The 25,068-nt window shown below is 47.7% G+C and overlaps 1 protein-coding gene and 1 long non-coding RNA gene across 4 annotated transcripts in view; both read right to left on the bottom strand.

Moving 5' to 3' along the window:
• Positions 1-25,068, bottom strand: part of NUDCD3 (NudC domain containing 3) — a 69,059-nt gene that overhangs the window by 10,908 nt on the left and 33,083 nt on the right. The window contains exons 3-4 of one of the 2 annotated variants that reach the window (XM_061165607.1): positions 13,282-13,414; positions 3,441-3,584 (exon numbers count right to left, since the gene is read on the bottom strand). In XM_061165607.1, the coding sequence (XP_061021590.1) occupies positions 3,441-3,584; positions 13,282-13,414 (277 nt within the window). The remainder of the gene's footprint in view (positions 1-3,440; positions 3,585-13,281; positions 13,415-25,068) is intronic. The other variant, XM_061165608.1, reaches the window with a different exon arrangement.
• On the bottom strand, positions 8,537-12,384 carry LOC133072390 (uncharacterized). Of its 2 annotated transcripts, none has more exons than XR_009696727.1 (3): positions 10,647-12,384; positions 10,034-10,173; positions 8,537-9,235 (listed from the first exon to the last, which is right to left on the bottom strand). It is a non-coding gene; the product is annotated as an uncharacterized LOC133072390 (long non-coding RNA). The 2 variants fall into 2 exon arrangements; XR_009696726.1 differs by having other exon boundaries at positions 10,034-10,099.

The raw sequence follows: 25,068 nt of genomic DNA, 5'->3' as shown, positions 1-25,068 counted from the left end.
TGGGCTCTGGCGAGGTGATAGGCATCCCTGGGCGGACCCTCCTTGTCCCAAGTGGCACCCACAGAAACTGTGCCTTGTGACACAGCCTATGTGAGGGTCCCAGGGCAGCCATAACAAAGCCCACAAATGGTGGGCTTGCAACAAGACATCGATCCTCTCTGTCTGGAGGCTGGAAGGCCTACATCGAGGCGCTATAGGCCTGCACTCCCTCTGAAGCTTCTGGGGGACCTTGCCTGGCTGTCATGGCACTGTGTGTCTGTGTCTTTTCTTCTTCTAAGGACATTTGTCACTGGATTTAGGACCCACCTGGATAATTCAGGATCATCTCGTCATCTGCAAAGACCATTCCTCCAAATAGGCTCTATCTGCAGGTTCTGGGGTTTGGTGAGGACATCTGGGGGCCCTTTCCAGTCCTCTCAGACTTGAGGAGGTGGGCCCTTGATGATTTCCCTCAATCGCCCCAGTGCCTAGCACAGGGTCTGGCACTTAGCAATAAGCACACAAGGCTCTGAGCCTCACTCTAAGACCAAGGAACAGAGGTACCATGGGGCTCAGGTGGCTGGTGGGACTGAGGCAGAGAGCAGGCTTGGTGACGGCGGCAGCCGCGCTGCTTCCTCCAGAGGCTTGAGGGAGTGGCACTGGTTCTTCGCAGCAGATGCACTACGATCTTCACACGTCCAAGAAGCGTGCTCACTGCACTACAGTATCATCTCAGATACATGGCGCTCAGTGTCATCAATAAAATAACTTAACTAAACTGAAAACACAGCAAACCTCCAGCTCCACGAGCTACAGCGTCGCCACAACACGCAGGCGTTGGCTTTACCAACAGTCAGGAGGAAGGCAGAGACAGGCAGAGCCCCACATCTCAGGAGAAAGTGCACGCCAGGTGAGCAGGGGCCTGTGCTGTCAAGAAAGCTCCAGAGGAGGATGTGATGCTCTAAACAAGTCCCCTTTCCCTTCTACAAGTGGTGAAGCAGCATTAGAAATGTGACACCATCCACAGATGACAAAAGCCACTCAAAGGAGCCCAGGGAAAGAACCGGCGCAGCACCTGCAATCCCCGGAGGTTTCCCCATGGACCCCGTGTGGTGAGCAGGAGCAGAGCTGAGCCACGCGCACGGCAGGGACAGGCGTCCCTTGGTCCACAGCCAGCGCTGCTCCTTTATAACCCCTTCAGCAGCAGGTGCTCGGCAAAGCAAACTGGAAAACACAAAGGTGGCCAGGACACAAGCTTCCTCCTGGACCAGTGGAGGACCTGGGGTGACCGCGGGGCCTGGGCACATGACCGGCCACCCAGGCCACGTCATCAAGGCTGGCAGAGGCGGCGACACCCTGGCCTCCCTGCTGGCCCAGGGCAGCCTCTCACAAACACCACCACACTGCTACCAGCTCTCCTCCCCTGCCTGCTCCCTCCAGGGCACCTTTCGGTTGAAAGTCAGAGAAGGAGGGAACAGGAGGCCTCCGGGTCTGGAGTCTGGCTCCACCCTGAGCAAGCCCTTCACGCTGAGTGTCAGCATCCTGGTTTGTAAAACAGGCTTGCAGAGATGAAACAGCATTGCCAGGCACCTCAGACAGCCAGGCCAGAGTGCCTGTACGCAACAGATGGAGGCCTGAGTTACAAGGAGTTAATGCCCTGGCCGCAAGCCACATCTGTGTTCAGATGTAAGTTGGACAAAACACACAAGATGACATGGCTCTGGAACAGGTGTGAAGAAGTCAGTGTCACCTCTTGTGACAAACACCCTAAAGAGTGAGCTACCTGGTAACAACCTCATTTTCACAGAAGTAACATCAAGTAAAGGGAATCCTCAGTATCCTGATTACAACCCTGACAGACGAAGTGGGCTGTGAACAGAGGCTGTGAACCTTCAGGGTCCAGCAACGAGGTCAGTCTTTCCGTCCCAGGCACGGACTCAGGTTTACAGGGCTGAAGACAGCAGAAGTGCCCCTCAGAGGCAGACCAGCACAGCAGCTGCCTGCTGGGACTGCTCTGGACAGCCCATCAACCCCACATAGGTGATGTGAGGCCTGGTGCCCGTGGACAACAGGGCACCCAAGATCACGAGTCCACATTGCTGGGACCACTTGAGCCATCACAGCAGCACCTGCAGAGGGTAGCCTGCCAGCCGCTGGCTCCCACTGGCCACTGGCATGACCTCGGTAGGCAGGGGGATAATGAAACCCTGGCTTTCTACCTCCTGCAACCAGGCGAAGTCCAGATGAGACCATGACCACGAAGGCATTCTGCAAATGGAGGAACTGGTGATAAGAACATGGGCCATAGTCTGGGGAATGGCGCTGCAAGTGGGGAGGCACAGGGGTGAAGGGATGAGGGACTGAACCCCAGGGCAATGAGGGGGGAAATCATCACAACTGTCACACACTCATGGTGAGCAGGAGAAACCTCGGGAGGACAGGGGATGTGCAACAGAGCAAGGTCTAAACAAGACTCTGGCAGACCTGGCCAGCACTTGCCACCAGTGCCCGTGTCACACAGAGGGGCCGCTGTGTGCTCATGGGTCCTGAGCACGCTGAGACCTCCAACCAACCCAGCACTGGTGGAATCCTCTCTGTTCCATCTGTCATGGGTGTCTGTGAGCTAGAGAAGCCAAACAGAACCCCAGGGGCCTTGCTGGTTAGGACCAAACAGGCAGGCCCATGGGCATCTATTTTCCAGAGACAAGTAGATCTTGATGAAATTGTACCTAAAGAACATTTCTATATAAAATTCTGAAGCTTTTCTTTGTCCAAAGACTTAATATTTTTCTTTTCGTCTTTACCCCTTTCACTAAGCCCCAGGTTAAGCACCCCAGGAGGAGGGAAAAGAATGAAGCCAAATATACAGTCTCCCTTTGCTGCAGGAAGCTTCCCTGCATGCTGCCCACTGAACAGGTGCAAGGCTCTTACGAAGGAAGAATGTAGTAACTGGAACACATTCCCCTTAGTTTGGATCACAAACCCTCGGTTAGCTTAGCCAATTGAGACCCCCTTTATCAAATAAGGCTGTCTGAGTTTATTAACTCTGCATCCTCCAGACTGGCATTCGTGAAAATGATCTGCAGTGTAATTTTTAATTTATTTGGTTTTGTCTTTTAGATATAACTGAATCCCTGGAGAGAGGACTAAAGAGACACATCTAGTGTGAGCACAGCTGCACTCTGGGGATGGTGCCCCGCCAGGACCTCCTCCGTGGTCACTGTGTGTGGTCTGTGAGTGGGCAGGAGGACAGACTGCACTCAAGGGCCCCTGAGTTTCTCACTGACAGGGGCTCCACCTCAAGGAGCCAAGCACTGGGACCCCCAGGGGCCAAGGCTGCAGATGCGGCAGTGAGTCAGTAGAGGCCACAAAGGTGCCTTCTGAGCTATGTGGCAAACCATGAGGCAACTCCCCCGCTGGCAGGAATCAACACGCCCACTGCCTCAACAGCCCACACTCACCAAGACACACTTCCCAGGTTCGAGGCTCCAGAGGGAGCTCTCGGTGTTGATCTTGTGGGTGAACTTCCCTTCCATAAGGACACGCTCCCCATTTTCCTCCAGCACAGCCACCCGGATGGAGGTGCTGCTGAGGGTCACCGAAACCTGGAACAGAGCAAAAGAGAATCACCCTGTGTTCCAAGACAGGAGGGGACAGTGGTTTCCAAGGCGCCTGGCTGCACACAGCAAGACAACAGGAGGCAAGACCATGCCAAGCGTCACCAGGTCCACTGAACCAAGAAAATAATACCAACTCACACATGAAGGAGACTGTGTCATCATCTCCTTCAAGAGAATGCATTTACAGTTTTGATATGCCTAACAGTAACAGGGGGTGCTTTGTGGGAGCAGAATCTCTTCTCCAGTTAGAAGGGGAGACCAATTCCCTGGACGGAAGGCAAGCAGGGCCAGTGTAGCAGGGGGCTACTCTCCCCACGCCCACCTTGCTGTCTGGAGTTCGCAGCAGTCCCACCCCAGAGAACATGCCCGGGGGCCAGAGCAGCCAGCTCCTCTTCCCTCCAGGAGCTGCTGTGCCGGCTGTGGCCACAGCTCTGCTCTCACCCAGGAGGGTGAGGCCAGGTCCTCCGGTTTTACATTTTGTGTCTGTTCTCCCATATCCTCATTTGCTGGATCTCTGCTCTCACATGTCTGTCTTCACACCTGCGCTGGAGAGCTGCTGGACTAGGGGCTTTGCTTCATGCGTGGATCCCAACGAGCAGCATCCCAAGTACATTCAGATCAGTGAACAGTCCAGGAAAGAAAACAGAACTACAGGGATCTCCCCCCCACCCCCAATCACCACCACCTTCTCTTTAAAATTCTAAATTCTGTGTTTTTCAATGCAAAAATCTTTTTATAATAGTATTTACACAATGTATTCATTACATGAACAGAGGCTGGCTAACTTAGACCTTTCTCACCAGAGTGTGGGGTCAGTCAAGGTGTCAAAACAGTTTGGAGGTGGCCTTCCCATGTCACTTGGTAAGTGCTTATTAAATGCTTATAAAGCACTTGAAAAGATTCTCTCAGTGTCACAGAATTTTCGAACTGGAGTTTACACACACGTTGATGGAATCTGATACTATAACCTACCTGAATTTTAAATAACCATAAATGAGTGATGGAAAGGAAAACGATGTCTGCCCACAGGCATGGCCCCAGTGGGGTCCTGTGAGCCCCAGCTCCACTTACACGCAACTTTGGGAGAATTACCACTTTCTCGACTGATTCTGCTAAGGCACAGGCACAACTCACTTCACTCCCAGCTGCCCAACAGTAGACCAGCTCACTCCTAGATGGATCCAGACAATTGCTGGCCAAATCATGTCCCTGACCATGAACTCAGAAGTGCAGAGAACACCTGACAGAGTGGACCAAGGCTCCATCAGTTGGCCTCCCAGGAACAAGCTCACTTTAACAAATAAAATTCTCCAGCCAGCTTTACCTAACAGGATAATTTCTAAATCTAGGTGAGCTCCCACAACACCTGTCTCTTGTACAAAGGGGATGCACCCAGGCAGCAAGGGGAAACTAGGCAGGAGATGCTTCCAAGAGCTCCAGTCCAAGGTGTCACTCTGAGAACAGGCGGTCATCTTCTGACCCACAGAGATGACAGGAACAAAACACAAACAGAAAAACCCCAGACAACACAAGGGAAGAAGGGAGAGGCCAGGACAGACAAGCTTTTGACAGCCCTGTGGAGAGGAAGGAAAAGTGTGTGGGGACAGACTCCACAGAACAGGGGCAAGCACAGCTGCATGGGGCCTCTGGCTGGCAGCTGGCAAGAACGGAGCGTGGAGGCAGAGCAGCTGAGTCAGTCCACAGGGCAGCTGGGCCAGCAAAGCCCCAGCAGGAGAGGCTGGAACCCGCCGTGTGCCACCGAGCAACAGGCAGCCCTGCTCCAGAAAACCTGGCCAGCAGCTGAGGGGACTGGGCAGACACTGGTCCAGCATACCATAAGGCAAAGCCAACTACCAGTCAACCCCAACCACCAGTCAACCCCTCAGCTGAGAGCAGCGATGGGAGGAGCAGACAACAGACATGTAAAGGAGAAAACCATCAACATCATTCCACACTCAAAAGAATGAGGAAGATATATTTTTTAAATAAAAAAACTAGTAGGGAACTAAGGACTGTATCCTATGAGAAAAAGCAGCAGCCCCAAAAGACAGACTTAGGTTAGTAACAGAAAAAAAAGGTAAGGATTACAGAGCTACCTAAGAAAAAAGGCAATTTTAAAATATGTCCAATTTATATTCTGAGAGACCTGAGAAGATACTGCATCTGCAGAACCAGAATAAAACATGAAAACAGAACTAGACAAAACAAACAAAAGACACTTAGAAAAAAATAGAATGAAAATAAAATTTTCAATAGAAAGGCTGGAAGATAATATCAAAAAAATCAAGGTAGAGTAAGAAACCAATCCAGGCAATCAGTTTGGCATCCCAGAAACTATGACAAGAAGACGACTACTTTCCAGTGCTTAAGAAAAACATGCCTTCAGTTTGAAAGAAACCACTGAGGGCTGAACAGAAGGAATGAGAGACGACAATTCATATCACTGAGTATTTAGAATAAGTTCCAAAAAGTTCTAAATAACAGGGTAAAAGTTTACGCACAAAGAACCGGAATGGAAGAGATTACTAGAATCAGTAACAGTGGATGTAAGCAAACAAGAGAATGACACCCACAGTCACGCTCGGGGAGTCTGCTTGTTTGTTTGTGCCGGATCTCAGTTCCCCTACCAGGGACTGAACCCGGGCCACAGCAGCAAAAGTCCAGAATCCTAGGTGACCAGGGAACTCCCAAGAAAGTATTTTTCAAAGTTAGAATTCCATATACTTAAATCACAAAATAAGTGAAAGATTAAAATAACTGCATTTCTTCTTTATTGACTACACCAAAGCCTTTGACTGTGGAAAATTCTTCAAGAGATGGGAATACCAGACCATGTGACCTGCCTCTTGAGAACTCTGTATGCAGGTCAAGAACCAACAGTTAGAACTGGACATGGAACAACAGACTGGTTCCAAATAGGAAAAGGAATATGTCAAAGCTGTATACTGTCACCCTGCTTATTTAACTTATATGCAGAGTACATCATGCAAAATGCCAGGCTGGATGAAGCACAAGCTGGAATCAAGATTGCCAGGAGAAATATCAATAACCTCAGATATGCAGATGACACCACATTTACAGCAGAAAGTGAAGAACTAAAGAGCCTCTTAAAGTGAAAGAGGAGAGTGAAAAAGTTGGCTTAAAACATTCAGAAATGTTTCTACATTCAGAAAAACTAAGATCATGGCATCCGGTCCCATCACTTCATGGCAAATAGATGGGGAAACAAAGCAAACAGTGAGAGACTATTTTTTGGGCTCCAAAATCACTGCAGATGGGTACTGCAGCATGAAGTTAAAAGACGTTTGCTCCTTGGAAGAAAAGCTATGACCAACCTAGACAGCATATTAAAAAGCAGAGACATTACTTTGCCAACAAAGGTCTGTCTAGTCAAGGCTATGGTTTTTCCAGTAGTCTGTATGGATGTGAGAGTTGGACCATAAAGAAAACTGAGCGCCAAAGAATTGATGCTTTTGAACTGTGGTGCTGAACGAGACTCTTGAGAGTCCCTTGGACTACAAGATCCAACCAGTCAATCCTGAAGAAAATCAGTCCTGAATATTCATTGGAAGGACAGAGGCTGCAGCTGGAACTCCAATACTCTGGCCACCTGATATGAAGAACTGACTCATTGGGAAAGATCCAGATGCTGGAAAAGATTGAAGGCGGGAGGAGAAGGAGATGACAGAGGATGAGATGGTTGGATGGCATCACCAACTCGATGGACATGAGTTTGAGTAAGCTCCAGGAGCTGGTGATGGACAGGGAAGCCCAACATGCTGCAGTCCACGGGGTCGCAAAGAGTCAGACACGACTGAGTGACTGAACTGAACTGAACTGAACTGACAACATTCAGGAGCACTGTATTTATTACCACAAGATCATTTTGAGAAAGTTACTTGAGGCTATAACATAACAAAATGAAGATGAAACTAAAACAGAGGAAGACTCTGGGTGAGGGAGGGTCAAACAGTACAAACTTCTACTTATAAAATGAGTAAGTTCTGGGAATCTAAAGTACAGCATGGTGACTACAATTCACAATACCTGTATATTTAAAAGTTGCTAACAGAGGAGAACTAAAAGTTCTCATCACAAGAAAAAACCTGTGACTATGTGAGGTGGTGAATGTTAACTAAACTTATGGTGGAATTATTTTGCTACACACACAGACACACACACACACACACACACAATTTCAAATAATTATGCTGCACATCTGAACCTACTACAATTATATATGCCAATTATATCTCAATAAAAATAAAGGGGGGGAGTAAGATCCCAGAAAGGATCTAAAACACAGTGAATTTAATCTAGAAGTGAGGTAAAAAGAAGTTTTAGAATGCAAGCCATATAATATTGAACTAGAAAATAATCAGTCCAAATGGGAGTCATGGGTGAAATGGTTTGCAGAGAGTGACTTCTAGACAATACAGGGTACCAGTGAGAATCCAGGTAATTCTGAGTTCGTGATGATAGTGTACTATTTTTGACAAGAAAAAAAAGCAAGACAGCAAGAAACTCCAGAAAAACAAAAAACTATACAAGAAACTCCTGATCCAAAGGGATGCAGTGAAAGTGGAGTAAAACCAGAGACCCGAGCCCTGCGTGGAAGGGGCAGTGGGCTCAGGCACATACACCTTCGGGGTCCTGACAGATGAAGCTGGACGTTAGGGGAAATTCTGCGTCCCCTGAGTCTTTCCTGGGCAGCCACCTGCTGGCTGGCAGGAAAAGCTGAGGCGCGGGGAGCAGGGCAGCAAGCGTATGAGACCAGAGCTGCCCTGGTAGGGCCAATGTGGGGAATGGGAGTGTACCATCTGTAGGGCCATGAGTGTACCATCTGTAGCCTCAAGTAACTTTCTCAAAATGATGGTGTGGTAATAAATACAGTGCTCCTGAATGCTGTCAATTCAGTTCAGTTCAGTCCAGTCACAAGTCATGTTTGACAAGATATACATAGAAAACATCTGGCAGGACTTCCCTGGTGGTTCAGTGGTTAAAGTTTCCCCTTCCAATGCAGGGGGTGCAGGTTCAATTCCTGGTCAAGGAGCCAAGATCCCACATGCTTCTGTTACAGAAGCAACACTGTAACAGATACAATAAAAAATTTTAAAATGGTCCCCATCAAAAATCTTTTTAAAAAAAGAAAAAGGAAAGAAAAAAAGAGAACACCTGCCAAAAGATCCCAGAAACTAGTAAGGTGACTTCTGAGGTTGGGGTGGGGGCTTGAATAGGATAAATAGACAGAGGCAGGAGAGAAGCTTTTCATTGTACATTTTTATTGTTTTGAACAGGTAAATGTCCTATGCATTCAAGCAAAAAAAAATTTTTTTTAATAGATAAATGAAACCTGTTAGCCTTTTTTGCTATGGAAGTTTCCCATAATAAAAGTCTTCCTACATTTTTTTCTAAACGCCTTCTAAGAAGGGAACATTGTGTTGCAGAGCTTTTTAGCACAAATTCCAACAGCTGCATTGAACTCTGGGGGCACAGCATCACTGTATAAGACATGCCCAGGGGTCTTGGTGCTCTTCCGGGAGGTTCCCATGGTGAGGCTAGAGATGGCAGGCAGCATGGCCATGAGCCCACCAGCCTGCAGGACCTCATTATTCAGTAAAGACCACGCACCATCTCTGAGAGGAAAGAGAATATTGCAAAGGAAATTAATTCACTTGTCACTCACTGTCATCTAGTCAGGACTGTGCACAACAATATCATGATATTTTCCACTCAGAAGATGACTGATCAAACAGAGAAGCGGGTGGGAGCTGGGTCCTGCTCTCTGCTCCATCACCATCTCACCAGACAGTGTGGGGCCTTAGCAGTTCACATCTCCAGGAGAGTTTTCTCATGTGCCAAGTGAGAGGTTAGACTAAAAATCTCTGTAGTCCAATTTTCCAACATTAAAATCCTATGATTCAGTGAAAGGCCATGTTTATAACCAGCCCCAGCTGACTTTTGCAATCACACAAAGATCTCCGTCCTAACTGCAAACTTCCCTCTCCCGACTCCATGGCTACGCTGAGCAAAGAATGGGGAACTTGGCTGCTTTTCCTGTGCAAAGACTTAACTATATCTCACAAATGAATGAGACCAAAGCTTCACTTTGAGAAATTTTCCTTTAGATTCTCCAACAAAACAATAGAAATAACAAAAATTTTTAAATGGTTGCATGTAAAATAACAACGCTTGAACATAAAGCATAACCTACAGGCATTCAGCTGTCCCCCACTACACCTGAGAGGCAAACCCATTTCCACTTAAAAAAATAATCAACAAGGAGTAAAGGAGAGGCACTCTTCTGAGGCCTCAAGCACCAAGCTATAGTTGAAGAAGAGAAGGCCCAGGACCGCCCTCCATTAACACTCGGTGCCTCCCACATCTACCCGTTACGCCCAACATGCCTGCCCCCCTCACACAGAGCTACTTACAAACCCAGAACAACTGCGACTTCATCGGCTGAGCTGCTACCATCACAGCTATCATCATGATGGTATCTGAAAGGTTCCACAGACAAAAACCAAAAATAAACACTGCTGACAGGTAGCTGTGACAGGTACCACAGGAACAGCTGGAAAAGGAGGCAGTCCAGAAAGAAAGTGGCAACTCAGAAAAAAACCCTTAGGCCAGCAAAAGCCAAGAGATACATAATAAACTTACTCCCAAATTTTAAGTGAGGCATGACTAAATCTCTCCGATTATTAAAAACTAGAGAGATCACGAATTTTTAAAAGAAAAACACAATTTGAAAGTTGCTGAGGAGAGTATCTTAAAAGTTCTCAGCACACACACACAAAGTTCTGTAATATGGTGAGAATGTTAACCAGATATTGTGGTGATCATTCCATAAAACACACAGGTATCAAACCATTATACTGTACACCTTAAACTAACACTGTGTATCAATCATACTTTTCTTTTTTTAATGTCATGGGGAAAAAATACTACCGAAAGAGAAAAAACAATCCAACCACACAGGAGATTAGTGCAAATTAAATCAGCAGGTATCATAACGTGCCAACACTAGATAAATAAATGTCTTACAAAGAATGCGCCTCTTCTAGTCCCAGCATCGCAAACACTCAGGTTCATCCACACACCCCCGAGTGCGGGGAGCACTAGCTCCAGAGAAAGCCAGCCTGAAAACCCTGACCCTCTCTGTGTTTCCTCCTGTGAACCACAAAGCCTCAAAGCGCTGCTGGGGGAAGGGCCCGAGGGGTGTCTGGCTGCACAGCGCAGGTTAAACAAACAGACTGTTTACACTCCACTCAGCTGGGAACGGTGCTGGTGCACCTGCCGTCATTACCTGAGCCCCACATGTCAGCTCCAGTGCAGTCATCTCATACCAGTCTCGGGGACCATCACATGCTCAGTAAATGTCTAACGCAGAAATGAGCAAAACCCAGGGCCACCCTCGGTGAAAGCGAGGCCATCTCACCCCAGAGGTCAAGACAAGTGAATCTGAGAGGCAAGGATGTGACGGGGGCATGACGATCCGTCCCTTAGCACAATGCGATGAAGGGCAGGCCCCTCACAACACACTGCTGACGGCAGAGCTTGGAATCATGAGACTGACACCCCAGTGACTAGTGGGCACATGTGAGATGCTGTTTTCAATGAGTAGGCTTCCCAGGTAGCCATGGGAAGCTCAGCAAGAGCTGTCAAGTGACCGAGGTCTCTTAAGTCAAAGAAAGGGAAAATAACTAGTTTGGGGTTTTGGCAGGGGGGTTGCCTTTTGTGGGGAGGCCACGCTGTGCAGCTTGTGGCATCTCAGTTCCCCAATCAGGGATCAAACCTGTGTCATCAGCACTAAAAAACAATGGAGTCCTAATCACTGGATTGCCAGAGAATTCCCCAAAATAACTAGTTTTAGGCTGGGCCTAACAAAAGTCCTTCCAGAGAAAGTTCCCGAAGTTCACGGAGAAGCTAGAAGACAGGCTAGACCAGGAAGCTCTAACATTTTTAGCCAAGTAATTAAGTGTATAACCAACACTTTTCATAATTTATTTGCCTACATACAAGGTAATCCTACCAAAAAAAAAACCAAAATGAAAATCAATACCTGACCCACTAAAACTCTAAAGCATGCTGGGCAACTCACCCTGACAGGAAGGTCAGCCTGTACCAGCTCTGGCCTACTGTGTCAGGGGGGACACAGTCATCAAAAGTAGGATTCTGTGGGAATGACTCCTAGTTACCCAGTATGACCTGGATCCTAAAGTCCATCAGGTCAGGAGGTCACTGAGCCCTAGTGGGATCTCCTGGGCTGGAGTGGGAAGGAGAGAAAGGGAGAAACGTGTAGACGGTGCCGCTGCAGCTGACACCATCCCCACGCGCCCTGACACGCACCCACAAGGAGCTGTGAAGACCCAGGGGCTCCGGTCCTGCTCCTTGTTCCATGCTGCAGGATGAACTGCATTCATCTGACACTGGTAGGAAGTTGCAGTCTTCTAGAGGCTTCCCCAGCCCCACCCAGACTGCTGCAGAGGGCAGGCCTATTTTAGGTAGAGACCTGGGTAACCACAAAGGGACCAGGAGGGACCTCAGGATAGAAGTGGGCTAAGGGGAAGGTCTGGAAGGGCTTGCTCACTGCCCAGAGCCTGGATCTGACGCGTATCCAGACCAGCAGGAACCACTTCACACAGTGGTCGTTTCTCAGAAACGTACAGGAAACTCAACTTTCGTTTCACATGCTCTGGGACCGTCCCTTTTAAAGAAGGCTGCAGTTATTTCTGTTTATAAAGAGAGGAGTGGGACACAGGGAAAACAGTATGAGCTTTAGAAGCAGACACACCTGGATCAAACCATGGCTGTACCAGGGCACCCATTCAGTCACTCACTCCTCCTAAAACATTCAGACAGTGCTCCCTGCGCCTGGCATAGCAAGAGTGAGGACACACATGGTGACTTTTCCATGTCAACTTGGATAACTGAGTAACTTCTCTCGGCCTCAATTTCTCATCTATAAAACATGAAAGATGCCACTTACTTTGCAGGTTGTAGTTTCTCATGACAAATGAAATAAGAAAACAGTTTCTAGCATATATAAGAATTTTTTACATTGTGGATTATAGTAACAGTGTCCCATTTCACATGAGAGTTTTCTTCTTTAGTGTGAAGCCTGCCTACTTACAACGAGCTATAATAATGCTATTCTCAGCAAGGTCCCCAAGTAAACCTCTCTCTTTCGCTAAAAGATTAAATTTCCACTCACTCAAGCTCACCAAGATGGAGAAATCCACTCAAGCTATATATGTTACAGCTCCACAGGGCACAGGACCGGAAGTCCACTCATCACGACAGAACCTGTGGTGCTCTCCTTTGCCTTTCAGGATTCCATCTTCCCCAGTGTGAAACGGGTGTAACAACAACTGCCTTGCCTACTCTGTAGGCACTGGCAAAAGCACTGCAGTGCTTCTGCAGAGACTAAAGACAATAAATGATATGAAAATACTATAAGTAAAAAGAAAAAAAAAAGCTCAGATGCTATTCACATAGAAGGCTAAGTTGGGTCTCATACTTAACGTGGTTAAAGAGGGCGGAGATTGGCATGCTTGTGACTGAAGACAAGAAGCAGTCTTGTGCTGGTGGCTAAGCAGCTCCAGCGCAACCCACAGCCTGAAGCCTTTGCTTCAGGAAAGAAGCTGAGCAGATGAGGCTGGAAGGACCTGGCGGTTACCTGCTTGCCCTTCACCACGTGCTTGGGCACCGGCACCTTGAGCTCTAGGTCAGTGTAGTCCTGGGACCAGGTGTAGTTCTCACGCACAGCACCGTTGTAGCTGTCGGGGTTTCTCTGGAACTGCTCCTGTCTCCTGAGAAAGAACAAGAAGTAAGACGACAGCCCAGGCCCACAAGCAGGGCAGGAAGCCCACAGGGTACCCAGGAACATACTGTCTCCAGGTCCTGAGAACGTTCACCTAACCTTGCTTTGGTTCTGCGTCTAAAACTCCCCTTCCCTCTGGCTGATTTCCTTTCTGACCACCCAGCTCAGGCCTCCTGGGAAGTCACAGGAACAAAGGGAAAAGCCAAGGAGAAGCCCCGTGTAGCACCCTCAAGGTTAGGAAAAATATCCGTCACTGCAGTCCATGGCACAGCCTGGCCCTCCTGGTCTTCACAGAGCTTAGAATCCAGACCAGTCCACAAGCCAAAGAGCCTCATTAATAACATCCTGGGGCTTTTGGGTGCCTGGTTTCCCATAAACTGCTTGGCAGGGCATATCTTTAAAAAAAGGGGGGGAGATCAAAAAACAACTTCAGTCTATAGCTACTCAACTTCAGTTCTAATCCAACCCCGGCCTCTATCTTCCCCTGGTAAATAAATCAAAGCCAAGGCACTGCACTGAACTGCAGGCTGTCTTCAGATGTGAGCAGTGTGCTTATGAGACAGCCTAGGAAAGAAACCCCGTCAGCTGAATCTTCTTGTACGTGCATTACCAACCCAGCACAGATGCAAACAGGCATGGCCAAGAAGCTCATGTCAAAATTAAAACACAATAAAACACTTGTCACAAAATTTAAGTGTTAATAATAGTAAAAACACCACATAAAAATAAGTTGAGAGTCCATCATAGTAAGTTTTTGATCTAAATTAAAAGACAGAAACCTAGTCAAGGAGGAGACAGCACCTATGAGCATGCCCATCCCAATAACAGGTGCATGCAACCCCCTTCTGTGCATGCGGCACCCAGCTGATGCGCCTGGAGGGAGAGGCTGAGGGGTGGGCTGCCACACTCACCATGCATGCCTACATGTCTGCAGAGGAAAACATACAAGAGGGTCAAGAGCTGTACCCCATCAGCCCCTCACCTCTGGTTAGGAGGGGCTGCAAGTGGTGGTTAATGAGGACACACTTTTCAGGTGAACGTTGTAAGCCAAGAACATGTTTACCTCCTGTGGGTATGCCTTCCACACCTTAAATCTGAGGCTGGGCCTCTATCACAGCCCAGGTTCTCTGGGCCGGTAAACTGGTGGCTGCTACGGGCTATGTCCCCCAAAATGAATGTGTTAAAGTCCTAACCCTCGGCACCTCATGTGGAAACACGGTCTAAACGGATGTAATCCAGTTAGAATGAGGTCATTAGGGTAGGCCCCGACCCAATGCGACTGTGTCTTTAAAGGGAGGGGGCTCTGGACACAAAGACATGCACAGAGGAACAACGTGAAGAACCTTGGGGAGAAGACAGCCATGTGGCAGAGGCGAGCGATGTGGAGCTGGTGTCTGCAGAGGGCGCTGGCCAGGCAGCATCACAGGGTGGGCAGCTCAGTAGGCACATGCCTCTCCCCACCCCCCGCAACCCCGTATGGACCTGCAGCTTCTCCCCAGCACAGACCAGCAAGCTGCTGGGTGTTTTTAACACTCTAAATCCACATTCTCTTTAAATAAAGTTGATTATTTCCAGCCAACAGTGTGCAAAAAATAAGTCTCCTGTCATATGCAGGTGCTCTGGGCCCCCCCTCACCCTGCCCTCCCAGACCAGCCTACAGCCACACCCCTGCAGCTGTTGGCCAGCACCAGGGTGGGAGGGGGAAGGGGGCGGGCGGAGTGGGAAGGGTGGGAGGAGGAGCGTGAGTCAGCAGCCAGGGTGCAGACAGGGAGCAGGCCTCACTGCAGCACCCACGCCTGATGAGCCGGATCAGCCCAGATAACAGGGTTGTGACTGTGTTCAAAAAAAGCCCTCTCCAAGGGAGAGGATCTGCTGGGCAGGCACCCACAGCTAGTGTCACCTGCACAGGTGGGAAAGGAACTCAGACCTGCCTCCCCCCACCCTCCCTCCAAGCCCCTGCACCATGGGAATTAGAACAGCCAGTGGCGAGTGGGAGAAGCGGAGGGTAAAAGGGGTCACAGACCCCAAATAAAGGCTCTTGTGCAGGAGACTGGAGCCCATATAGGAAACAGGTTATAATTCAGCAGGGGGCACTCTCAAGCCCCTTTCCAGGTTCCCAGGGTTTGAGGCGGGGTGGGGGGGGGGGGTGGTGGATTCCTGGATTCCCCACTGTGTGGAGGCAGGTGCTGGCCAGCATTCACCAGGTTCCCGGAGCCAGAAAAGAGCTGCTTCCACCCTGGAACATTCAGCCTCCACTCATTCACACCTGCCTCTCATGCTCTAAGGCAAAGGCCACCTCTCCTGGGTGTTCAGTGGGACACAGGTGTGACAGCTCCCCACCCACCTGTAGATGCCACTGTCCGTGTACCCAGGGGAGGGGCCCAGGCTTGTGTGTGAGGCATGTGGTGTGCGCGTGTACATGTGAATGAGTACGTCCTGTGAGCATGTGTGTGGTGTGTTTGTGTGTGTGGAGTACACAGTGTGTGAGCACTTCCATGTGCACGTTTTCCCTTGTGTGTGTGTGATGTGAACGTGTGGTGTAAGCATGTTCACACTGTGTGTGCGTGCAAGCCTGGGGGGGGTGGGCAGTGTGCACGGTGGTTAGTAGACGGTAGTTCATCCTCTCCCTTTACAGAGCAGCTCCATCTCTCATCGATTTCCTGCTCTTCTCACTGATCCTACCATATCCCACACCTGGAGCTCGTGCTCTGCAATAAGAGAAGCCAGCACAATGAGAAGCCTGCGCACCATAACTAGAGAGTAGCCTCCACTCACTTCCACTAGAGAAAAGTCCGTGCAACCAATAACAACAAAGGTATAACAGAATGAGATAATCACCACTGTGTAACCTACAATGGAAATGCTGAGTCTGGGCAGCATTCCTTGATGGATGCGGAGCGCTAGGTAAGAGGTGGATGGGAGTCTGCTCACAGAAGGAGTGGAAAAATCACCTGTGTCCACAATAGCCAGACACCAGGCACTCCCGAGAGAGCCTCACCTCTGTGGTAGCCCTGCCCTAACGCTGAGCCTTAAATCCGCTCCACACCGCAGGTCTAGTCACCAGACTACAGGGAGCACAGGCGGCGGCAGAGAACACATCCATCAAAACCACCAACATAAAACCAACCAAGTCCAGCATCTGGGAGATGACAACAGACAAAATCCTAAGTTTCTTTACAAACAAATGGTTACAAAGGGCATCATGAAATGAAAAAACAGAAGAGGAATTATTCTAAATTAAGAGACTTAGAAGATAGAGCAACCAAATGTAATGTTGGGACCTGCTGGACTGCTATTTTGAAAAAACCAACTGTAAAAAAGACATTTTGAGACAATGAGGGGAAAGTGAACGTGGCCTGGACATGAGATGATTAAAGGGAATCATAAATTTGTAAATTGTGATATACATTTAGTCCATTTTTCTTTTTTACTGAAGTACGCATGGGTGAAAGAAAGTTTGTGATTTCTGGGCTCTGTCACATCAAAAAAAAAAGGGATTAGGAACAGAAAGGAAACATGAATTCTGACATATTGTTAATAAGAAAGTGGGGGAACCTCATGGACATTCAGTATGCTATCCTCTCCATTTTGTGTCACCAAACCTGAAGGATCTGTCTTGGCTATTCACCTAGGAGTGGATCTGCTGGGTCAAGGGTATAAAAGAAAGCATCTCACCCTTAAAGAGATAGTGAGAAACTCATTTCCAAGGGCTGCCCCAATTTTCACTCAACAGAGGTATGCACAGGGGCCCTGCTCAACACTGGAACAAGTTTTTATCAAGTAAATATACACAAAAAATAGTGTTTCCGATCGGTCTTAATTCACATTTCCCTTCATATAATGTTAACTGGCCATATGCGACTCATTTCTGCAAAATTCCTGCCATGGCTTTTGTTTGTGCTTTCCCTGGTTTGAAGTTCTCCATAAATTTTTGATAAAATTCTTTGTTGGTTTCCGAGTATACAAACACCTTCTCCTGGCTGTTAAGTTGTCTTCCAACTTCCTTCCAGATGTTTGATTAACTCAAGCACCATCACTATCATCAAACAATCTCATAGCTTCTTCCCTCCCTGAAGTCTGAAGGGCATCGCATCTATTTCCTAATAGGAATACTCTAATATTTTAATCTCTAATTTTTGGAGTTATCATGCCCTTTGCATTCAACCTGGCTTCCTTGTGTAGTCTTTTCTTCTCTTGACCACTTGGACCAGGAGTTTGTCTAAAGATAGAAAATCCAGCTGAGGAACACAGGGGCCAGCCGGGCACAGGACTCGCCTGCAGTCCTGCGTGCAGCAGCCCAGCTCCTCTGGGATACCTTCTGGTTCTTAGTGCCCACTCACCACCTTAAGGAAGGTTCAGTTTAATAAAAAAAATTCTTACAAAGTATATTTTGAAAGTGTGCTTTTAACATTTTAAAATTAATTTTGCAGTACAGTTAAAAATACGAGTTGATTCTATATTTACCTAAAATAAATGAGGCAAGGTGCTTGGAGTCTCATGATATGCCCATGAATCACTTGACAGGTGTTAATGCAAATTTAGGGAACGTCTTTGACAATCTGTATCAGATGGTCAGCCAACAAAAACATAATCAATATTTACTACAAACTCTTCTAATTAACAAAAGATATAAGTTGGTTATAGTGAGACATTTTCTTAAATCATGTTAATTACTTTAACAAGGGAAAGAGACATCCCAATTTTTTTTACAAGTGTACAAATGTGAAATATACATTTTAAAACAAAAAGATAATTTACTGCATAAATATGCTGAATTCTTAGTCTTTTAAATCAATTTTCTATTCCTAGTCATCCAAAATCAGGACACTTATGACCAGCTTTACCATTTCAAGTCCCAACAGACTTCCCAACTAAGGGATACAAGTGTATCTCAGAGACATGGTAGGTTCTGTCCCAGACTACCACACACCCCAATAAAGTGAGTCATAAAAATTTTCTGGTTTCCTAGTGCATGCAGAAGTTATGTGTAGTCTACACTCTACCATACAACTATTCTGTGTTAAGTGTGCAACAGCACTGTGTCTAAAAGACAATGTACATACTTTAATTAAAATTACTTTATTGCTAAATAATGCTGACCATCATCTGAGCTTTTAGTGAGTCAATCTTTCTGCTGGTGGAGGGTCTTGCCTTGATGTGGTGGCTATGGACTGATCAGGGTGATAGCTGCTGAAGGATGGGGTGGCTGTGGCAATTTCCTGAAAGGAGGCAGGCAACAATGAAGTATATGCCACACGGGTTGACTCCTCCTTTCATGAAGGATTTCTTGAGCAGAGAATGCTGTTCAACAGCATTTTACCCACAGGAGATCTTCTTTCAAAACTGGAGTCAATCCTCTCAAATCCTACTGCTAATTTTATGTAATAATTCAACACTCTGCTGTCATTTCACGAACAATCTTCACAGCACCATCACCAGTAGATTCCATTTCAAGAAATCACTTTCTTTGCACATCCATAAGAAGCAACTCTTCATCCATTAAAGATTTATATTTATAACATACATAATAATAATGAAAAGCTATGAAATATTAGAATTACCAAATCGTGACACAGAGAGAAGTGAGCAAATGCTGCTGGGAAAATGGGGCTGTGAGACCTGCTTGACACAGGACTGCCACAGACCTTCAACTGGTACTCAACACAGTATCTGTGAAGCACAATAAAGCAAAGTGAGATAAAACGAGGCATGCGTGTAATGGGACCAGAGGAAAACAACACCCAAACTTTCAGGAGCTGCATGTTGTCAGGGATGCAACCAGCAGGAGAGCCACGTGTCAGAAACGTCCCATCGTTAGTACTGAGAAGGCCAACGGAAATTTTATTTTGTTCTATTCTCAAAATGTTTTACTAAGACACTGCCTGAGATATGACAGGTCAGGGGTTGGTAAATGACAGCCCAGCACCTGTTTGATAAATAAAGTTCTATTGGAACGAGCTACAGTAATCCATTTACAAAGCATCTTTGGCTGCTTTGGGCTCCAGAATGCGTGATCTGCAAAGCCTGAAATATTTACCAGCTGGCCCTTTAGTTTATTCAATTTTGGTATTTGGTGGTTAGTTTTTAATGAGCTTTGGTTCATTTGGGCTTTTTGTTTTTGTTATTTTTGAAAAGCCATGTTTCAAGAAAACTTTTAAAAGGCAACAATTTTAATCAATAAGAAAGCATCTGAAATGAAAGGACTCCAATCACTGCAACATGTGGCCAGATGGCGTTTCCCCCACTCCCAGTGGCTCCAATCTAGGAAGGGTCAGCATGAACAGCAGACGGGCCAGGGGTTCAGGATGATGAGCTAGACTACTCATACCCACTCTGGGCTGCAGGTTCTTCATCCTGTCACCTCCCAGGATTCTCAGGTGACAATCATGTGGAAGTGCATGCACACAGTGCACCTGGCAACACATATTCTGTAGGATTTTATCTAGTGTTTCCCTCCCATAAACCCTCCCAACACCCCATCTCTGCCGCTGTCCCGGGGAAGAAAGCAAATAGTCTTTCATTCTGGAAGTCGTCTGCTGTCCTCTTCTCTCAACACCTTCCTGACTGTCCCCCTGACTAGACAATCTCACACACCAAGTGAGGTGGACACACTCCTCCACCTCTCTAGTCCAGACCTTAGAGGGATGAGGATGAGGCTCAGAAAAAACAGCGGTAGGGGAGTTAAAATAGAGACCAAAAGGGATATCAAGAATCACCAAGACGATTCTGAAGAGGACAAATCGGGGCAGGGGTGGGGAGCAGGGGATGGACACAGCCCCTGCAGATGTCAACTGTGGCCCTTGCACTCAGGGAGCAAATGGTGAGCAGGGAGACCACCCCGCCCTGAACCAGGGCCGCCCTCGTGGATTTGGGTGGCACGTGGGTGAGGAAGAACTGCTGTCTGACAAAGGGCGCCAACGCACAAAACTAAACCTAGAAGTGAAAAGCACACTTACACTTTAAACATTTTGTAGGAAATATTTGTACCACATCCAAGTAGAAAAGTACTAACAAGAAAATACATTAGATGTAAAGAAAATTTACATCTAAATTAAACGTAATACTTCTGGATGAGAAGGCCCCAAAAACACACAAAGTTAAGGACTTCCCTGGTGGTCCAGCAGTTAGGAATCCACTGGCCAATGCAGGAAACACAGGTTCAAGCCCTGGTCCAGAAAGATTCCACATGCCTTGGGGTTACTAAGCCCACACTACACCCACTACTACACCACGACTACTGAGCCACACTCTAGATAGAGCCTGTGCTCTGCAACAAGAGAAGCCGCCACAATGAGAAGCCCGAGCACCGCAACGAAGAGTAGCCCCCAGTTGCCACAACTAGAGAAAGTCTTCTTGCAGCAACAAAAATAAATAATAAAAAACTTTCAAAATGCAAACAATTAGATGGTAGGCCAGAGTGAGGAGGAAGATCTATGACACATAACCAACAAAGAACTGAAATATATAAAGGATTTCTACAAATCAGTAACAAAAATAGGAAAGTTGGCAAGGGCTATCAAGAAGACATTCAGAGAGAAGGAACCCAAACTGCCACTGAACGCCAGATGACATGGCCTGCGAGTAACCGCAATCGTGAGCAAAATGATGGACTCATCTGTCGACTGACCAAAAAAAAAAAGTGAACCACTGAGATGATGAGAGCAGGGTGAGAGGAGTATAACCTTCCATGCAGCCCTGGAGAGTGCACACCCTACAACAGCACTTCTCAGAGCGTGGGTCATAAAATCTACGTGTGGGACAGAACACGACAGGGAGCAGAAAATGGGAAGCTGTACTGCAGAGAAAAAGCCAGCACAGCTTCGTGGAGCCGCCCCCACATTTGCACTGGGCAGCTGAGGGCGCAGCCAAGAGAGTCTGCATTTGTTGCCCAAGAGAACCCATCACACATGCAGGAAAGGAGCTGCACCATGGCCAAGAGAGGTCATGGAGTCAAAGAGGGTCATGGGGCCAGAAGGAGGGCCCTGGGGTAGAAAGAGGGCCACAGAGTAGGCAGGACATCATATCAGAGATTTCTCTAATATCCAGTGGGGGTAAACATGACAGCAGGTTCAATCAGTGGTCCAGTGTATGAGGCTGAACAACTGCAAACACAGTTTAAAGACAAAGGATGATGACTGAGTGGTGCTTGTGTCGGGGGATGGATATATCCAGCAACACAAGACAGAGAGAGAAGCACCTGGGGGCTCACAGTCAACCAGTCAATCACAAAAGCAGGAACACCTCCTCCAGAACATATCCAAGCTAGGACACAGAATTCACCTACCAGAAGGATTGGCTTATTCCATTACTGGTTATAAGTGATAGGAACCCTGTTCTCACTCTCAGAGAAAGGTACAAAGATTTCAATGTATTTCCAGAAAAAAAGATAATAAGCACATACACTGACAGGGCAGTGGTGGGGGGCCCGGCGGCAGGGGCTCCCAGAATCAGTGAGCTCATTCACTGCCATGTACGGTTTCTAAGTATTGCCTGTAAAGAAAGCCAGCAGGCTCCGTGGAGAACGGGTGGAAGAGGAAATATGATGAGATGAGCCTGGAACCAGGCAACACCAGAAAGTAAGGAAGTGCTCAAAAAACCACAGGATGCAGAACGTCAAGAGGACACAGAAGCCAACCAGAGAGCTCCCAATGGGGCAGAGCTGGAACTGATGTGAGTGTAACACATATGTGAGTAAACATATAACCCAGTGTTGGACTATAAGGCAGAGAATAAAGTGATACCCATGAGTCACTCTGATACAAATGAATGACTGAATAAACAAACAACTAATTAATAAACAGAAGGAATGAGGGAAATATAAAATCAGTGTTAATACCACAGTGATAATTGCTGTAAGCAAGATTCACTGATGATGTTAAAAATAGTGGGTGAGACTTTTAAGGGGAAATGGGATATTTGCAAAACCTCACAGTATCTCCCCCCAAACATTCATCAATTAATAATGTGGTTTTAATCTATGTTGAGAATTTAACAAATTCTCAGCAACTCCTCTACCCTCCTAGGAGGTGGAACAGAAAGGGAACAGCAGTGACATTAGGTGAGGACACCTGCAGACTTATCCTTAACCAGGGGGCCAAGCTAACATCACAGTCTTAAGTCATGTTTGTATCACGGACACTCATAGGATGTGAGGGGAGGGACACATCACCTCCACGGTCTTCATCCCAAAATCCATATCCCAATTGGATCATGAGAAAAGACCAAACCAACTCAAACTGAGTGTCTACCACACACCTGATGTCTTCAAAAGTTTGACAGTCACAAAAACCAAAAGGATGGCGAAACTGTCCCAGGCTGAAAGTGACTAAAGAAACATGACAACAACACGCAAGGTGGCATTCTGTTCCAAAGGGAACAGAAAGGGAACACTAGCTAGTGAAGGGGTGGTGGTGGTGGGACCAAAAACAGAACCCCCCCCAGAAGACAAGAGCACCAGCTCACTTTAGGGGCAGAAGGGCGACTCCACTCTCAGGCTCACTCTACAGCCATGAACTCAGGCCCCGAGATTCAAGCCACCCCAAAGTTTGAATCCTGACTTTCACTGGGGCAAGGGTGTTATCTGATCACATGTCTCAACCCCTTTAAAGCCTGGATTTCCTCACCTGCTTACTCACAGAGCTGCTGAGACTTATATCAAACAATATTCACAAGACCCCACCCAGTACTCCATGTGCAGCAGCTCTCTACGATGCAGAGTTGTTAATAATAGACATTCGCTAACATTTCCTGCCCGTGATGCTGAACCAAAGCCCAGGCAATGAGGCTTGGCATCATCTCCAATTCAAGATTACTGTATTTACTCTTTCCCCCCCCTTTTCCTCCCTATCTCCCGAACTTCTCCAGTCCCACTGATTTTGAAAAGGAAATAAAAGGGCTTCTACCCTTTGCATAATTTCCCTGCTGACTGCTATTGTTCATAGCACTTGATATAGCAAATTCTGGCAATGTTTTCCCATTTGCTTTATCTGGAGAGTGGTTATTTACTGCTCCTGCTGTTTTGGGGGGCGACAATGCCAGGGATCCACAAACAGCGAGGTATGTCTGCATAACAGTTAGTCCGTGGAAGGTACTGTTGACCTGGCTTCCTAACTTGAACCGCAGCTTGGCGACAATGGACCTAAGGGATTTTAGCCTGAATTACTCCAATCTAGACTCAGAAAGATGGTCCTTTGTTTTCCTGCATGCACCAACTCCTGGGAGGAATTCCAGCAGAAGAGCTATGCAATCTGCTGGGAAACAAGCCCTACAGCGTCAGCATCAACCTGCCCCATCCTGAGTAAAAGGGTCACCCACATCAAATAGCCCAAGTTCTCAGCACACCCCGCCTGACCCCCAGCCCCGCTGCCTGATATCTGCCCAGCACTGGCCTCCCTGTGCCACCCTCTCCTCAGGTCCCCACATTCAGCTCCGTCCAGGCCTGGCCACCAGCAGTGCCAAAGCCACACCCCTGTGATTGCAGCATCCACACACTTGCTGCTCAGGAAGTTACCAGCTGAGCACCACTATGCCTACACCATTCTGGGTGCCGGGGCCTGAGAGGGGGCATCAAGGGCAAGGCCCACTTGAGTGGGGCTCAGACCTCAAGGGCCAGTGGTGCACCAAGTTAACAAACATGACTGGGTGGCCCCTGCAGAGCCTCCAGGGCCTCTCACTGAGATCTGCTAAACGACAGGACAGGCTACTCAGAAAGGTCACAGAGCCACATCTCTAGTCAAGGGAGTCACTCAGAGGCTTGGCAGGCAGAACGGTGCCTATGACCCTGGCAAGCGGGGGAGGCAGGCACCCAGCCCCAAGCCAGCTCTGCCAGAGACTTGCCATGTGACCCGGGGCTGATGCCTCAAGCTTCTCACTGGTAAAATGGGGACCTATCAGTACCAATCTCAGAGATGTGAGGATTAAATGAGTCAAGACATACAAACCACTGAGAGCAGAGCCTGGCCCAGAGTAAGTGTCACCATCATCAACATCATTACTCACCTGGATCATCAATTCTATAAACACTGCCACTGTTTTGTCAAAGACAAGAAGCAGTTGTGCCAGGTAAGACCTGGGCTTTTAAAACCAGGGTATGGAATTTAATAAAAAAGTGACGGGTGGTCACCACAGGGGTGGAACCAGGAGTGATATCATGTGATTGCTTTAAAAGGTCCCTGCAAGGCTGCCATGTGGAGGTGATCAGATGGCAGGATGCTCCCAGTATGGGAAAGGAAGCTGGTGGGGGATCAGCAGGGACAAGAAGAGGTTGGAGGAGAGGGCGCTGGGGGCACCAGCCAGCAGGTGGCATGGGAGCCTGAAAGGGCGGGGAGAGTAGCAGGAGGGCGAGCACCTGGAGGGCTGGCAGAATCCAGATACGCAGAACCTGGGGGCTGAGAGTCGGGGACTGGGTGACCCAACCACACTGGAGGCACGCCTCACCTCATCCATCCGTTTTCCTCAGCCTGCTCATCCATCCTTTCCTTTCCCCACGAAGCCCTTACCAGGACCAAGCTTCATCCCTGATGGTAAGAGGGATGAATCCCCCCTTCACACTCAACACCAGGACAGAGACGACACTGCAGGCACACACAGGGCAGGTGTGGTGTTATCTGCTCATCTCACACTTAAACACTTGGGCAGCAAAAT

This window comes from Dama dama, chromosome 18, assembly GCF_033118175.1.
Source record: "Dama dama isolate Ldn47 chromosome 18, ASM3311817v1, whole genome shotgun sequence".
In the NCBI taxonomy this organism is placed as follows: Eukaryota; Metazoa; Chordata; class Mammalia; order Artiodactyla; family Cervidae; genus Dama; species Dama dama.
Note: the sequence above shows the minus strand (reverse complement) of the source record. Positions and strands in the feature narration are given on the sequence as shown.